Here is an 18,016-nt window from a genome sequence, read left to right as displayed (position 1 = left end):
GGGCGAAAGAAAACTTTGGCATGCAGAGTGGAGAGGCTGTCTGTGGCTGGGTCCCTGCCAGGCGGAGTAATGGAGCATCTCTCTGAAGGTGCTTTGTTTGCCTCAGATCAGCCCTTTGCTTGCCATGACATTATCAATGGGAGTCAGCATCCAGTGCCATTAACTTCTGAGCAGGGGTCTGAAGATTGGCTTCTTACTCTTCCAGTCGGCGAGGCTGAATGGAATTCACCAGTGTAACATAATGTAACGATGTTTAAGCATCAGTCTTAAAGAGTATAGTGACTGTGTTTTTACTGTTATGTAAATTACACTCATTACACGATAAGATAACAGCAGCAGATGCAGCACATTCTCTCCAGGAAATGCAGATGCTCTAGTTTTGCGTCCACACCAGCAACAGACAGTGGCCGGGGGCCTTATGTTTTTTAAGGTTGTTTGTATGTACTTCCATGGTATGAATGCTCAACTGGATGATCAGTGTTTTTAATTCAAAGGTTCAGGTCACTGGGACCTAACAAAACAAAAAACAGTTCCTCGAGGAACAGCTCGAGGAAATGTCTTCAAATTTGGTTCAAATGTTACGTTGGACTCAAGATGAACTGATTAGATTTGAGTGTTCAAAGGTCACAGTGGCCGCACAAAACATGTTTTTGGCCTCATGAACGTGTTTTGGTGAAACAGCTTCGAGAGAATACTCTCAACTTTGGCACAAATGCTCACGTAGACTCACAGATTTACTGATTGGATTCAGGTGGTCTGAGGTTGAAGGCCACGACAGCTTCACAAAAACACTTCAGCCTCTTGAACACGATATCTCAAATTTGCCTTTAAGGAAATTCTTCAAATTTTTACCATTTTCCCCTGGACTCAAAGATTAAATGATTTGAAAAAAAAAAAAAGTAACTATAATTACTGCAATGGGTACCAGAGGCGAACAACCGCAGTGCAGTAAAAGTAGCTTAATATAATCTAAAAACTTTTGGACTTTTTAACTTATTTAATGAAGTTTTTACTTTATTTTCATCTTGTTTGATTTTACCCAATTATGTTACCAATTTCAGGGATTGCAAGCAAACTGAGTTTTATCTTTTATCTTACAGACAATTGTACAAAACAAGTTAATGTGCGATTTATGGATAAATGTAACATAAAGTGATGGCAATGATTTCCATATAATTGTATTGATTCCCGTTGGATTGAAAGAAGTCTACTTTTATAATTTTGCAAAAACAAAATACTTCTGCTTTGTTAAAACAACAATACAGTGTGCCACTGAGATTCAGTAACAAACAAAGAAACCTGCTTTGGCTGCTGGATGCTTTGCTGAATGTACAAACTGAGCGCAAACAAATTGGTGTCATTTTAGGTAAACTTTAGTCAACTAATTCGTGTTCCACTCCTGTGTGAAGCCACGCTGTTCAGCTGCTGCACAGAGAATATTATGAGGTGTTTGTTTGCAAACCCAACAGTGGGCTTATATTTGTAGTGCTTTGTTCTGTATATGTTATAATGAGACATCTCACCCTGTGTTGACAAGAAAAGCTGGAACAATGAGCCATATGCTTACATTTGGCAGCCTCATTGCGTGCCGGCTTTCTTTATATTGCAGACAAATCCACCGGCGCAAGGTGTCCAAATGCCAACACATGTTCGAACCTGCTCACAAAAAAAATGCACAGCAGCATTGTCAGGATTGTTGGGCTGCACTAGCTGTGTCACTCATTGTCCAAAAATATTGTGAAAACTCAGGGGACAACGATTTAAATCCAATGGTTTATTCATTACTCACAGGGAAACAGCGCCAGTTCAGACAGGATGATGCACCAGATGCAAAAATCCTGTCTAGCTCCTTCCTAGAAGCATGATGAATTGTTTGTTGTGAAGGTGATCGTGTATTCACCGGGCTAATGTTTACAATTTGGAAGAGGGAGATTGCTTCCTCTTTATCGAGGACCATTGGCGAGGCGTGTATGGTTCCCTAGACCACCGTTTGGGTGAGCCATCTTTTCAGTGACGGGCACAGAAATGACTTGACATTGACTGACTTCTCCTTGGCAAGATTACATGGGCTGAATTCTTGCCGGTGGATTGCACACAGCACATACATATTTGAAAGGCTGACAGGAAAAGAGGAGGAGGTAAACAAGCATTATTTATTTCCTTGGAAATATATTGATGTTGTTTAATGAGTCACCTTTAAATCACCTTTCAGTCAATAAAATAATCTGTATTGTTTAGATGTTTAATGAATGCCGAAGTCACTGTAGGTCATACCAAATTTTGTATGGCTGTGCCGTATATATTGTAAGCAATATCGAATGCTGCATATTATCCTTGCAGCATTTTTCCGTCTGTTAGTTAGTGAGTTATTTATACACAGTGAAAGCACAGGTGTACGGAGCATGAATTTCAATATCTACAGGTGGTAAGTGTTTCTATTGAGAGAAGGTGATTTGTCATTTGTAATTTCATTTCTCGTCTGAGTAAGAATCATCTCTGGATTTTTGGCAAACTGCGGCAAAAACATATAGATGTATGAATCAGACCAAGATAACAGGTAAAGTTTACCAACTAAGTTAGAATCCTTAAAGACTTTCTCTCTAAATGTCTAAATATCTCCTGATGGCCAAAAAGGTGATCAGAAGCATGCTTTTCTGCTTTATCCCAACGGTGCATCATATTCAACATCACACATTAACAGAAAACTGAGATACTCTCTCACCTCGCTGTCTTGCCAGATTAGCGTGTTCACCCCTGTGTCACGTATCTATAACTCCTGATTGGACTTGTAGAGGAATGAAACCAACGTCTATTACAGAGTCATTAGACCGGGGAGAGAATGTTGATTGCAGACAAAAATAAGACAAAAATAAATAGTGGGTGTTTGTGGGTTTCCTGACCATGCGAAAAGGAGCATATGGTCGCATATACAGGCTTTTACATGACGGGTACAACAGAAGGTGTTGTTGTTAGATTTGAGAGAGGTTTTATTACATACTTGAGCAAGGCCAAGAAAGGTTCGGACTTGAGGAACCTGCTTATTCTCACATTTCCAAACTTCACAAATGATTCAGGAGGCTGCTCCTGAGCTCTGGAAAGCACAGGACGTGTTGAATGACCTTGTTCGCAGGTCGTGAGTCTCGTAATGTGAACAGCTCACCTGCATTATAAAGCACAAAATCACATCTGATGATGAATCCTGTTTTATTTATATAACCATCGGGTGGGAGATTTACCTCTGTGAGAAGCCCTGCAGTGTTCCTGTCATTTAAACACCTCACCTGCTAATCAAGTGATTCATCTCAGTCATTTCATTCTCCCACACATTGTGTACTTTACGTTCAGTTGCAGTTTATTTATTCATTTGAAATTTCACTGATGAATTGTTCTGTTTTCCCTTTTAACTTCAACCGACGGTTTAACCAACAATAAGGGAATTGTGGGACACATTGTCATATTGATGGAGATTAAAATCTACCCTGCTTCTTTATGAACTCATTTTCATAAAATCCCCCAAGCTTCTGATGTTGGACCTTGTTTAGGGACTTCAACTGCTTTGTTGTTACTGCGTTCTTGCATATTTGACAAAATCTTGCTTCTCAAATGTTAATCAACATGGTTGGGTAAAACAAAAATCTTTGGAAATATAGTATCTGGGTCTTGATGTTCTTGTCTTTAGGGGAATGTTAATAGATTTATTTGAATAATTCATATTCTTGCGTCTTGTCTGTCATTTGTTTCCAAAACTTAGCCCTAACCCTGTGAGGGCTTCTCTGCAATGTGACACTGATCATTTGGGACGACAGTACCTGAGGGTTTGTTGTCAGTATCCTGCTCTGTGGCATTGCACTCGGCCCACATCCGTCACATTCAGTTTCATACAAAGCCTTTACCTGCTCTTAAAGACAAACGATAACAACATCCATACTTACATATAATCTAAAGCTGCATATTTTTACATTTTCTAAACTGTAGCTGAAACATTAACCTATAATACTATTTGTGCCACATGAGCCACATAAACTCACACTGCCACTGGAGCGGATGCTTCCTCACATTAGATGAACATAATATTATATAATATTATACGACAGGTCCGCAAGTCCCTCCCAGCTCCGTGGTTGTCTGACTCGGTGCGTGCCGTCAGAGCCACTATGCGATCATCAGAAAGGAAATGGCGGAAATCTAAACACCTGGAGGACCTGCTATCTTATCAGTCTCTTCTCTCCTCTTTTTCTGCCTCCATTTCCACAGCCAAAAGCACTTTTTACCAAACTGCAATTCAAGCCTCATTTTCTAATCCCAAAAAACTCTTCTCCATCTTTTCCAACCTCCTCAACCCTCCCAGTCCCCCTCCTCCTTCCTCTCTTCTACCAAGCCACTTTGTCAACTACTTTACCAAAAAGATAGATGACATACGCTCTTCATTTTCTGATCCTCCTTCTATAACCACACTTCCAACAACTTCATCTTCGTCCCCTTCGCTCTCCTCTTTCACCCCCCTGTCTCCCAATCAAGTTCTGACCTTGGTAACCTCCGCTCGCCCGACCACCTGCCCCCTTGACCCCATCCCTTCTCACATTCTCCAGTCTATTGCCCCTGACCTTCTTCCTTTTCTTACCCATCTAATCAACACTTCCCTGTCAACTGGCTGTTTTCCTAATTCTCTGAAGGAGGCAAGAGTAAATCCTCTCCTGAAGAAACCCACCCTGGACCCGTCTGAAGTAAATAACTACAGACCTGTCTCTCTCCTTCCCTTTGTTTCCAAAATTCTTGAGCGTGCTATCTTTAATCAACTTTCCTCCTATCTTAACCACAATAATCTTCTTGACCCTCACCAGTCTGGTTTCAAGGCAGGTCACTCAACTGAGACTGCCCTCCTTGCTGTCTCTCAGCAGCTTCACACTGCTAGAGCAGCCTCTCTCTCCTCTGTCCTCATCCTTCTAGACCTCTCTGCTGCATTCGACACAGTGAACCACCAGATCCTTATTTCCTCCCTTCAGGACCTCGGTGTCTCAGGCTCTGCTCTCTCCCTGCTCTCTTCCTACCTCAATGAACGCACTTATAGGGTAACTTGGAGAGGGTCTGTGTCTGAACCTTGTTCTCTCACTACTGGGGTCCCTCAAGGTTCTGTCCTAGGTCCTCTCCTCTTCTCCTTGTACACCAACTCCCTCGGCTCTGTCATTCACTCACATGGCTTTTCCTACCATAGCTATGCTGATGACACCCAACTAATCCTGTCTTTTCCCCGATCAGAAACACAGGTAGCAGCACGAATCACTGCCTGTCTGACCGACATCTCACAGTGGATGTCTCAACACCACCTGAAGATTAACCTTGACAAAACTGAACTTCTTTTCCTTCCAGGGAAAGACTCTCCCATCCACGACCTGACTATTAACTTTGACAACTCTGTGTTAACCCCCACTCCGACGGCTAGGAACCTGGGTGTAACACTCGACAGCCAACTCTCCCTTACTGCCAACATTTCTGCAACAACACGGTCCTGTAGATTCATGCTGTACAACATCAGGAGAATACGCCCCCTTCTCACTCAGAAGGCGGTGCAGGTTCTGGTCCAGGCTTTGATCATCTCACGTCTAGATTACTGTAACTCGCTCCTGGCAGGTCTACCTGCTACTGCCATCCGACCTTTGCAGCTCATCCAGAATGCAGCAGCTCGACTGGTTTTTAACCAACCTAAATTCACTCACACTACTCCTCTCCTCCGCTCCCTTCACTGGTTACCAGTGGCTGCTCGCATCCGGTTCAAAACACTAGTACTTGCGTACCATGCTGTGAACGGATCCGGTCCAGTCTACATCCAGGACATGGTCAAACGCTACACCCCACCCCGTTCACTCCGCTCTGCTTCGGCCAATCAGCTCGTTGCTCCCTCACTGCGAGCTAAACAATCATCAAAAACACGACTGTTTTCCGTCCTGGCTCCTAAATGGTGGAATGAGCTCCCCATTGACATCCGGACATCAGAAAGTCTACACATCTTCCGCCGAAAACTAAAAACATACCTCTTCCGACTTTACCTTGAATAAATAAAAAAAAAAAAAAAAAAAAAAAAAAAAAAAAACACTAACAACTTTTTGAAACTAACACTTTACTAGCACTTAAATGGCACTTACTTATAGCACTTTGTAGTTTTGCCTTATTTGAAGAAATTGTATTTTCTTGATTCTTGTCGTCCTTGGTATGTACCCTCGGGTTTGAATGCACTTATTGTAAGTCGCTTTGGATAAAAGCGTCAGCTAAATGAAATGTAATGTAATGTAATGTAATGAATTGAGATTTGATATCATTTGTGCCGATTTATGTTTATTCACAATGGGTAGCAATTGTGTTTCCTGCTTGTGTCATCACTCGATTAGCTACAATTCTTCTTTTTTTTTTCGGGTTAGAAAGTAAAGAATGTTAACGTTGGTTAATTTGTTCAGGCATATTTTTAGTTTGCCTGAGATCCAGGAAGGTACAGCCGTTGCAGGCAAGCTCAAGAAACGAATTTGCATGAAAACTAAGTTATATTTACGCAATGTTAGTTCGGAGTACGTGTCCTAGGGCAAGCAGGGTTTCCCCTATGTATCCGGTATCCTTGCCCGATAACAGTAATTATGAAAATCATAACAACATCACATGCACACAGCTATGGATAATGTTCTCTCTTCTAGCTAACAACCAGATATATTGCAGATCTTAAATTTGTCTCAATCCAAACCATAGACTGCACATAAACGTGGACGACACCTCTCAACTTTCTCCCACTATCAAGATATGAAGTCAAAATATTCCGGGTACTTACGCCATCATCTTGCGCAGTTTACATAATTTAGAGCCAGAGTTCTGAGTGAGTGATCATGGGATGGACTAAACTTACTGGAAAAAATAGTACTTAGACGTACATTAGTGTGATGAGAGCTGCCTAAAATGACAGAAAATATCGTTGAAAGCAAAAATAGAACAGGAAGTGTGTGGTTAATGACTCCTTTTACAGTAGATGTATTATCAGAAGGAATTAACAGAACTAACTCAACCCGTCCATGTGACTGTGACAATATGTTTTGCTATTCATAAACAAACAGCAGTAATTAGTGTTGGAGGTTAAAGATGGAGTTCTTGCTATTTTAACAAGCACGCTACAACATTTACATGTGTCTTCACTCACTTTGTCACAAACATTAAAATGTTTGCATAATAATCCTCGACACAGCAGTGGAAATACATTGATATGTATATTGTGTGCATGACTAAGTTGTTAATACTACGTTGCATGTGTAATAGCCCAACTGATCAGTCATAATAAGTGACAGTTTTATGAACGACTTATAGATGCCTCGGATAAAAAGTCACTTAATTTGTCTTTTTCCTCTTCATTTCCTCTTGGTAAGCTATTTTTACATAGAAATAAAACAAGACATAAAACAGAGATACATTATTCAAAGGAAACAGAGACACATTTCGTTCTGTAATGTTCTGAACTGATGAATAACACCAACAGTCAGATGCAATGCAAGAAATCTGCTATAACGTGAAATACAATGTCAACAATGATTGGGAACGGGCGAACGGTGAGAAATTGCTAATGCTGTTCAAATCCGTTCAATCTGGGTCAGCTTGATTCCCTGTGTCCACCCATCGAATACACACAGCCGGAGCCTGCTGTTGTCCAGCGGTCCAGTAATGTAAAGACCAGCAGCCCCCTCCGTACCCTCGCGTTGTGATGGATCACGGCTGTTTCTCTGGAGACCTAGCGCAGAGTTCACAGTGATCCATTTTCCGGCAATATTTTCGGCAGCTGTCACCCTAGATAATGCCTATTGATGGAGATGTTGAGTACGTTGGGATGTACATTAGGATGAATCATATCCAATTTTCCAACATTTTGGTGCTAGAAAAAGCTGCTCTGACCATATCATCTGGGATAATGATGCATCCATCTAGATTTAGTTATATGCTCACATTTATACAAGCACAGTGACATTTTCTTGTCTTGTCTCGCCCTGTGTTTCGAATACAGATATGAATGGATGCACTCTGCCTGTTCTCTTTAGAGAGAAAGAAAAAGGAGAATACAAAGTTAGATGTTTTTTGAGTTACTACCAATTTAATTTGTTTTTTGGAAGAAAGCATTTTGAACTCCAGCTGTGACTGTGTCGTCAAATGTAGTTTGGATTCAAAATTGAATTAGGTGTAGTGGAGAAATATTGCTGCATATTTTCTGGACATAATGCTAAATATTTATGAAGATCTTGGTAAATGTGAAATCTGTTCAAGTAAATTATATGGATGTGACAAATGCATGAATACGCTTAGACAAATAATGGAATGCTGATTTATATTTGCAGCCACATGACTGTATTTTTGCACATTTGAAACAAATACAAATCCTGACTGGCATTTAAATAGTCTGGCGAATTGAGAAACATGCTCCTATAAAAGGGTGACAGCACCCAATTCATGCTCAGCACAATGCAGCCTTAGACGAGGATCTGCCTCATCTCCCCCTTAAAGGATTTCAATATCCCATGCATGATTCAGGAAGCCATTATTTCATTTTAACGATGCCTCAGAACCCTCAAGACAGCTGCAGGAAGTAGTTTGGTACGGCCGGGATGCTCTAAAACTGTACGGTACAGTTTGGAGTTGCACTTAGAGAATGACCAAAATATTGCCAATTATCCAAGAGGAGTCCCAGCAGGGATCACTGACTGTGCTGTCCCATATTTGCATCGGACATTGGAATGTGTCGTCTTGTGCTTTGAGAGGGTCAGAATGACTGTGGCTCATCCGAGACGTAATAGACCCTGACCTCCTTTAGCTAATGGAAACGGGCCTTTTAGATTTACTCAAGGCTGAAATCACTTTGTTCTCTCTATCTAGCACATCTACCCCAAAAACAGAGGCTAGTCACTGGCCGGGAACTACGCACATAGCTTGCAGGGATTTCTCCCATGTGCGTGACCTAAGCCATTTCAAAGAGTGAACTTGTTGCGTGTCGTGAATACAGAGAGGTGGCCCTGATTAATAGCTCTCACTGTTCTGGCAGCACACTTTACGAGTTCAAATTTTAACCCAAGTTGTGCATATACTTTTCTTTGATTCAGTACGCACTTGTGCAAAGCCCCCGCTCTGGATTCAGTCTGTCCTTGGCCTGTCATGTTCCATTTCTCTTTCCTCTTCTCAGATCATTAAGCGGGAATGGATGCTGCCTGTTCATTATACACAGGCTAAATGGAACCACAATGAAAAACTGCCACTCACTGTCACTCATGATCGCATTATTCCATTACCGCGCATCTGCAGGAGCCTCTCAAGTCAAACCATCAAGTACGACCAATGGTGCTTTGCACTTACTATTTCCTGCTTCCTGTTTCTCTCCATCAATCTTGAACTAACCAATCAGTGACCTCTTATTTGTTGTTGCTCCAGACTGTTGTGCCCTGCACCTTTGGAAGGTATTGTTTCAAAGCAGACATTAAATATAGATATGTTTGTCGGGATGAGAGCTAGGATGTATTATTTAGAGTACGAAACAATATTACAGCTGTTCCCTGTGTGGGTCAGATGGATCAAACCAGGTCATTTGGGTTGGTACAAGACACAAAGGTTAGGACAAAGCTCATGGCAAGAGATGCGTGTTGAAACTGACTCTTTTTTATTATGTGTCTCAAAAAGGTCTATGGAAGTTACCAAGGGGTGGGTTCATCCTTTTATTGTGCTGCTAAAATAGAAAGCTATCAGCTTGACATGAAGACTGGAAACAGAGGAAAATACCTGGACTGGCTCTGTCCAAACGTAAAAAAACGTCATTTTCCATGAGCTTTTTGTATGGATTAAATTGAAATATTGTGTATCTCACTTTGTAAACAATGACAACATAATTAGTGCGCTTAAGAGCTGCTTTTAGGCAGATGGCAGAACTCATGCAAGTGTACGTCCCCTTTTCAAATCTTTGTAGGGACAGTCTCCCATCTGTACGTCCCTGTTCCCCTCATGTGTGTATTTACTGTACCGACATAAGAGGGGTATTGACTTTGTAATCCAACTCTTGGCAAGAAAGTGAAACATCTTGCTTTTCAAAATGCCGAACTAGTTCTTTCATGCGACAGCAAATCTATCAATAACTACAAATTGTTAGCATGGATATGAAACTCAAAGTAAACTGAGAGAGAAAGGTGGGACTGCACAATGTGGTCAAGGTTTCAATCTCGTGTTGTGTTCGTGGGATGATCCCAAGGTCAGTTGGTTCCTTCACAGATCCAACCCACATAACAAAAATACCTCCCACTCTGTACTACTCTGTAAAAAGGCACATACTCACATGCACATCACTCATTCTCAGGATTCTATCTCATGGGATGATTTGCAAGGTTTGCAGTAATATGTCAAAGCCCACACATCCTCTCGTCCCCCAAAGAGCAGAAGGGAAGAATCCTGAGTCAGTGGGTGAGTGTCCGTCTCACGTCTCAATTATTCCCTGTGCCGTAGTGCAGAGTCATCGCTTAGACAAGTTTTCACCAACGGCCAAGATTGCTTTTGGGACAGGGATGCAATATGGTCCAGAGCAATCTATCCCTGTGTCATTATGTCATACCACCATCATTCGTTTTTATAATGTTGCTGATGGTTAGTGCAAAGCTTCTCTGACTGCACTCCATTTGGTTGATAGTACAGGGAGTCTTTCGCAGGTACTTGTTAACATGAATGATTAATAGTAGACAAGGTGGTACCATGCTGAACAACATGATCTGTAATACAGTGGTTTTATTAGACATTATGTACTGTTTTTATGCAGGAGCTGCAGCTTCAGTGTTGATTTAAGGCCCTTTGCTGCCACAGGACAGCCACACAGGGAAACGCTTGTTGTTGTGTTTTTCATGTTCAACCACTGTCTTTGTGTTCAAGTCATAAATCCTGAGAAGAGTTATGAACAAACAAGGTATATAAAATGAGATGTAATCACACAGGGAGTAATTTGATGATAGAATTACCGACTTATTGTACCTTACCTTTTACCTTATCCGACAAAATACTGGTGGCCAATCAGCGAGATGCACTCACACATTCCTGGTAGATAACTTTGTAGTGTGACCTCATGATGATCACTGTCAGTCTTTCACTCCTTTATAATCCTCTATCACTTTAGGATAAACTGCTGTGCAGTGTTTTGGTTCTGTCTCAGTATCTGTCCTCACCAATGCAGGCTTCCACTGTCTTGAAGATATAATATCTCATTATAATGTCAAAAAAGCATTTAGACTTATGTACCTATTTTGTTTAGTGTGGAGACAGTATGAAAAACACTGCTAGCCAGTTGTTCGTCGACCGTTTATTATCTTCAACGTTTTCAGTGATCACAATAATTTGACTCTGTTTGCTGCAAAACATGAATACAACCTTAATTCACTAACTCATCCGTGAAGAATAAATAAATAGAATCAGATGCCTTGTGGATTTCCAGGCAGATTTCTTTGGTCAGTGGTGGTGAGGACAACAACTTCCATGATTTAACACTTCTTCACAACCTCATCAAAGTTCAGAAGAACTCTAGTGGCCAAAAAGGAATATTCAATATTGTTCATAAGGTTGTAATTGGTCATTCAACCCAACGGTCAATAATACACAATATCTTCAGGATCGAACAACATAGGAATGAAGTTGCCAATGAGGGTAACTTTATCTGCACATGGACGTAGATTATGTATTAATGCAGTGTGTTTTTTTAATTTCACCCTACATGTCTCACATTCTTCCTCACTGACTTTGTTCGCAGAGCTTACCTTCACATGGATTTTCAACGAGTACCCATCGTTTATCATCCAGGACACGCGGCGATTTGTGTCCCAGAAGACCGGCAACCTCTACATCGCCAAAGTGGAGCCGTCTGATGTGGGCAACTACACATGTGTAGTCACCAACACAGTCACCAAGAGCAGCGTGCAAGGACCGCCAACCCCCCTAGTGCTGCGGGTCGATGGTATGAAAACACAACGCTTACTGAACACAAGATTTATTGTTGTCACAATTAAAATTGGTTAATTTACTTAAGTTAGCTGTAGACTTACAAGATAATGAGTTAGTGAAAGGTGTACATGTATTTTTTCTTGTTAAATGTTTACAGCCACTTTCATTTTCAGTTATGTCAGTGAATATTCTGAAAAATGTAGTTTTTCACTGTGTGGTGGTGTTGAAAAATGTAATCTTGAGATTGTACGCATTGCCGCTGTGAGAAGACTGCCTTTGCTGCTCAGTATGCCCAACAGTGCAAGGAGTCTCTTGGTTAAACAGTCTGGCTGATCAAATCATCCAAAGTTTTTTCTTTGAAGTTGACTTTTATCCAGCTGACTGGTTTGGAAAAATAGGACTGGTGTGGACCCCATCGGGCAACAAGCAGCTGCATCATTTCATCTTCTTTTTCTTTTCATGTTGAAACAAGTTAATTAATCTTGGTAGATGTTTGATACCAAGTACTCCACCTCTATAGTGAAATTTATCGATTGTATTATAACAAGCCCGGTGGTGAGAACAGTCCCCTGTAGACACTCTCTCACTGAGGTTCTGGTCACAAAAAAGCAGAAAACAAGGCATTCAAAGAGATCACCTAAACTTTTTTTTGATTTTATTTCTCTTTGACCTTTTCGGTCCTTAAACTGGAAAAAAGAGTATCCCTTTTACTCAACTCTGTGGCATTAACTTTGTTTTCGTAACTCCAGGTGTGATGGGTGAATATGAGCCGAAGATCGAAGTTCAGTTCCCTGAAGTCGTTCCCGTTGCGAAGAGCTCAACTGTCAAACTGGAATGCTTTGCACTTGGAAAGTATGTCCCACTGAGCTTTATTATGCCACAGTCATAACTATGCTATCATTTGTTTACTGCACCAATCTCAACTGCATGGTAATGTGTGGAGACCCTTGTGAAGTGATTTTGAGAATGGCAGATTTCACAGTTTAATGATTCCTTCAGGTTCTGAAAACACAGAGAAGAAACCATCACCAGTCTCACATTAATTTAACATTGACGTGCTTTATCAGTGTCCCCCAATATTCCCTTGTGTAATTTCCTGCATGTGTTTTCAATTAAGCTATATCAGTAGATAAAATGATCACCAGGAGTATTTTTCATTTCATGGCCTCGCTGTGTGTATTTTATCTTTGTATCTTTAGCCCGGTACCAACCATCAGCTGGAGAAGAGTGGATGGAGCCTCTTTTGGCAGGAAGGTGGACATTAATAAAGCCAGCGGCGTTTTAGAGATCCCTTACTTCCAGCAGGAGGATGCCGGGTTATACGAATGTGTAGCTGAAAACAGCAGAGGAAGAAACTCGGTTAAAGGGAAACTGTCTTTCTACGGTGAGTAGGCGGATGGTTTTCGATGACTTTGATTCCAAAAGTTATGTTATTCTCACGTCTTTTCTCAGGAACAAGTCAACTTTCTTACAACTTCTACATTTATAGACCTCTTTCAAATCTTCTACCCGTTGATTCATAGCCTCAAAGGTTCACTTCGACCTTGCCTGATCAAAAATCTTGCAGAATCAAAGGTTGGCTTTGATGTGAGACTAACAAAAAGTTTTATTTGTTGTCATGCAATCTGTAGCTTTTATTAGAACTCATATATAACGGCATCATACAGTGGGATGTGTGGAATGTGGTAGTAAATTAAGCTATTAACAGTAGTTCATTTCTGACAAGCTCTTGTTTTGTGCCAGCGGCCAACAGGGGCCGTGGCGCACAACGATTTATACCACCTTTCAGGGAGCGGTGATTTTTCCGTCACCAACACTGGACTTATGGCCCATATTCTGAGTAGCTTTTAATGGCCCTTGATGAAGGATTTTTTATGGTTTCTCTCTCCATTATTTTGCAGTTTATGCATCGATGGTGTCCGCCCACAAGGCCCTGTAGGGATGTGCTTGACTGAAATCATCAAATCCAGATTTTTCTTTCCTGTGAAGGAGGATGCCTTTGATATGATAATGCAGGTTTTTTTCAACACCTGTGGGTAAAGATGAAATGCTCACAGAACCTGTAGGTAGGCTGGGGATTAAGCGTGCTTAACTTTAAAGAGGAGTGTTCAAAAACAGCATTCAGATTGGATCTTGATTAGCTAATGGTCTAAAAGCTGGTATGTGCTCATGTCATGGTCATTTGGTCAATAAGGCCATGATGTTTAATCTTGGACCTATCTCTGTCTTTGCACCATTTTGCATGGCTCCTTTAATGCCCTATCTCCACTGTTTGTGTGGAAGTCATGTTTCCCCTTGTAAGATTTAAGTCGCCTCTTATCACAAAGGCTCACAGACTGGCCGGCCGCCAGCCAGGTGATAAAAATCTGTAATCTCATTTTAAACTCTCATAGACAGGCGTTTGTGGGACATCCATCAACTATATGGAAGAATAGGAGAATCAATATTGGGATTTGGTGTTTGCAACACCCTACCCAAGCGGACAGGGGAACAATAAGGGGTGACTTCTCTTTCGGTTCCCCACTTAATTGTCCTTCTGTAGTTCCAGGGGATATGAAATCAGATCATGGTTTGGCAGTTGACTGCATTTGAATGGGCTCGCACACGATTAGATCGACTTTGCATAGAAAATGCTTGTATCATGTCTGCGTTTCCATTATGTTATCTCTGATGTTCTCATTTGTAATATTGTTAACAGGATGTCATGTGCTATTTGTTTCTGTATAGCAGTAGACCTTAAACTGGGGAGGGGGTGCTTAGGCATAAATCATATACAAACAACATATGATTTATGTTGTTTGCTGTGGTTAGCTGAGGCTATCTCGCTGACCTTTATCTCACAAAATTCACTTGCATCCTTATTTATTAGTTGCACAATATTGTAAGACATAGGGGTGGATGCAATTTTGAATGTAGATGAACAAAATATGTTTATTACACAATTTATTTTGAGAAAAGTATGCGTTTTACTAAATCTTTGTTTCTTCTCATCAATTAAACTGGATGTATGCAAACGCTTCACTTTGTTGTAATCTTAACATTTCGTTATTTTAACTGTTAAGTTGTTTGGCACACAGGTTTAAAACTCCAACTGCTTTGGAAAGGATATGATAGTCAGTGTCCCTCCAAAACAACCCTTTGAGGTTCTCTGAGTATATTATGACTGATTTAAACAGATTCAGACACAACACTCGTAACCACATTGTGCCCTAGTGATAGTAGAGATGGTATTTTGTATTGAAAACCCTTAGGTCCCTTTGTGGGGATGAGTATTTGCTCTGCTAAACGGCCCATGACACTGGTTGTAACACAGAGACTGATCTAGCTTTACTCTCATGATCCTGGAAAATTATGCTTTTTCAATTAGGAGATATCAATTGTATTGTATTATTAAAGTTATTACATTATCAAAGTAACACAGCTCGGCAAGCAGAGCAGGCTGACTTAAATACCTTGTTCCCCCTGACCCTGGCAGGGCATCCTTTATTTATGTGGGTGCTTCACAAGGGCCATAAATCTTCTTACACTGTCGCCAGAGATAAGGTGCTAGTCATTTGTATGACAGTAGGAGCAGGATAATAAATATTGAGGCCGTTTCCATGGATTTCTGATGTTTCAAAAGATCATTCAGTTAAAAAAGGAATGTAACTAACTACATTGGTAAAAAGATTATAACTTATTCATTGTCAGAATAACACAAATGTTACTGTTAGTTAATTGAAGTTCTTGTAAAAGATCTGCATCAATATTCTGTAGCTGATTAAAGCAAATATAACAGTGTTAACAGTGTCAAACATTCACTTTTGATCCGTCCTCATTTAAACCTCATACAGAGTGTTAAGTAGAGGTCAGAGTGGGTTAAATGGAAGTGGATTTATTAATGTGCCCTTGGATGCTTCTTTAATGAAGTAATTGCCTGCTTGGTCAGCTCATTGATTTATTGTGACTGCGCTGCACAGTGGCAATGTGCAAGCAGTTGTGTTGCATTCAATTTACAGTATGTGGTTTGTGACCTCTCAGCTGCACCTCACTTGATCGAGAAGCCTCAGGATGTTCAGAAGACCATAGATGACACTCTGGTGTGGGAGTGTAAAGCCAGCGCCAAGCCCAAACCTTCCTACCGGTGGCTGAAGAACGGAGAGCCCCTGGACCCCATGGAGGTAAGAGATTGTTCTTAAATTGTGTTTTTTGTTAACACAATATTGATTTCTCAATTCCCCTGCACTATAATAGGCTGGTATCTCAGGGCCAACGTGCACAGCCACACAACTGTTCCCACTCACGTTCACACCTACAGTCAATTTACAGCATCTTACAGGAGCAAGACTCCACAGAGAAACCATCTTTGTATGAGACAACAGAGCAAACCACCGAGCAAAAAAACAAACAAAAAAGAAACATGAGATCATCTGTGGTGATTGCTCACTGCAACACCTTTTTGACAACAGAATGCTGAAAGTTGTAATGCTCAAATTAACAGGCTTTCATCTGAATAGTTCCGCGTCAATATATCTTTGTTATTACGTCAGCAGTTCAGTCAATGGAAATAAGTATGTGTTACCACAATGTTTCCTGCATCCATTAGTCTCAGAGGCACACGCTAGAGGGGTGGCTGTGGCTAAGGGGGTTCGATCCCAGTCTTAACCATTTACATACTGAAGTGTCCTTGGGCAAGATACGGAACCCCTAATTGCCATGTATAGCGAAAGTGCTGCCCATCGATGCACGGTATGAATGTGTGTGTGTGTGTGTGTGAATGGGTGATAAACTTTACTGTAAAGCGCTTTGAGTGGCCATCAAGACTAGAAAAGCGCTATATAAATACAGACCCTGTAGATAGTTAAACTGATAGATTGATTGCCATCAGTTTAATTATTTGTAAGTTAGAAGGGAGTGTAAGAAAAGGAAGCAGGGAGAGAGAGAGGGATGACATATAGTTAAGGACACTGGCTGGATTTGAATGGTTTCAACTCATAGGCTCGTACTTGGCAAGAACAGGCTACCTTGAAATGGCTGAATTTGCTTGGGACTTAATTTGGCATCCAAAGTGTGTGTGTAAGTGCGTGTGTGTATTTATGTGTGTGAGTCTACAGGGTTTTATGTGTTTTGCAAGGAAGCCAAAGTGATGCCATTTTCTGCCTGTCATCAACCAGGGACTCAACAATTCAGCACTCAATCTCCCCTATCTGCTACTACCAATTTTGTCATTAAGTCCCTTCTCCTCTTGGAAGCCTTATCATCCAAAATACGTTTCACATTTAGGCAATTTGCCTCATTTTGTGTTATTGTGCTGCTGGAGTTGGTGCTCTTTCTGCCTAACTCCAGCGAATCACATTTGCTGATAGTGTCACTATTTGGATTGGGTAACGAGCCCAAGATTGGCCTGCTGTTTTGTTGTCTTTTTGGCTGGGGGGGGGGTTGGTATAGTTTTGTCTAACTTGGATTGAGGGCTGCGAACTTACAATAGAGAGCTAAATGTTGGTGCGCTCACAATGAAAAAGATTATAAAGTTTTGCCATCAAAATTGGGAGCTATTTATGACAGAGGATTATCAGCAAATTCTGCATGTGCGAATAAAAATCGAATCCGTACAAATGGTCATCGTCTACTTTTCTGGGCTCTGGTATTTTGTGAGAATTTAAAGATTGTCAAAGGTCATTTCCTCTGTTTGCCACAAATCCTTAACCACAGGAAACCTTTATCGCTCCATCAGTGCATCTCCATTATTCGGGCGTAAATGCGGTGACATAGCAGCTGATATTGTTTCTAGTTTGTGACATAATATCAATATCCGGATCCAAACCTTCAAGTCTCAAGCAAACACTGATGTCAGAACCTGTGAATTTACTCACATCACTCATCATTTTTAAGTGAATCATCAATTAGTTTAAAAAAAATACTTAATTAATTTGTTATGTTTGTTTTTGTCCTCAAGGTTATTTCTGTTGCGATGCCAAGCGAAGTTTAGCTTGTTAACACTGGCAAAATAGTTTTCTTTGGCTTTGTTTTTAATCTATTTCACCATCCGAGATTCACAGTTACA

The 18,016-nt window shown here is 40.9% G+C and overlaps 1 protein-coding gene across 1 annotated transcript in view; it reads left to right on the top strand.

The window, feature by feature from the left end:
• The window catches only part of cntn3a.1 (contactin 3a, tandem duplicate 1), an 80,854-nt gene that overhangs the window by 30,991 nt on the left and 31,847 nt on the right, over nt 1-18,016 (top strand). Inside the window, exons 6-9 of the mRNA XM_062392257.1 lie at nt 11,783-11,986; nt 12,723-12,825; nt 13,173-13,357; nt 15,994-16,133. Coding sequence (XP_062248241.1) covers nt 11,783-11,986; nt 12,723-12,825; nt 13,173-13,357; nt 15,994-16,133 — 632 coding nt within the window. The remainder of the gene's footprint in view (nt 1-11,782; nt 11,987-12,722; nt 12,826-13,172; nt 13,358-15,993; nt 16,134-18,016) is intronic.

Source organism: Platichthys flesus, chromosome 7 (assembly GCF_949316205.1).
Source record: "Platichthys flesus chromosome 7, fPlaFle2.1, whole genome shotgun sequence".
In the NCBI taxonomy this organism is placed as follows: Eukaryota; Metazoa; Chordata; class Actinopteri; order Pleuronectiformes; family Pleuronectidae; genus Platichthys; species Platichthys flesus.
This window is presented reverse-complemented; position numbering and strand designations above follow the sequence as displayed.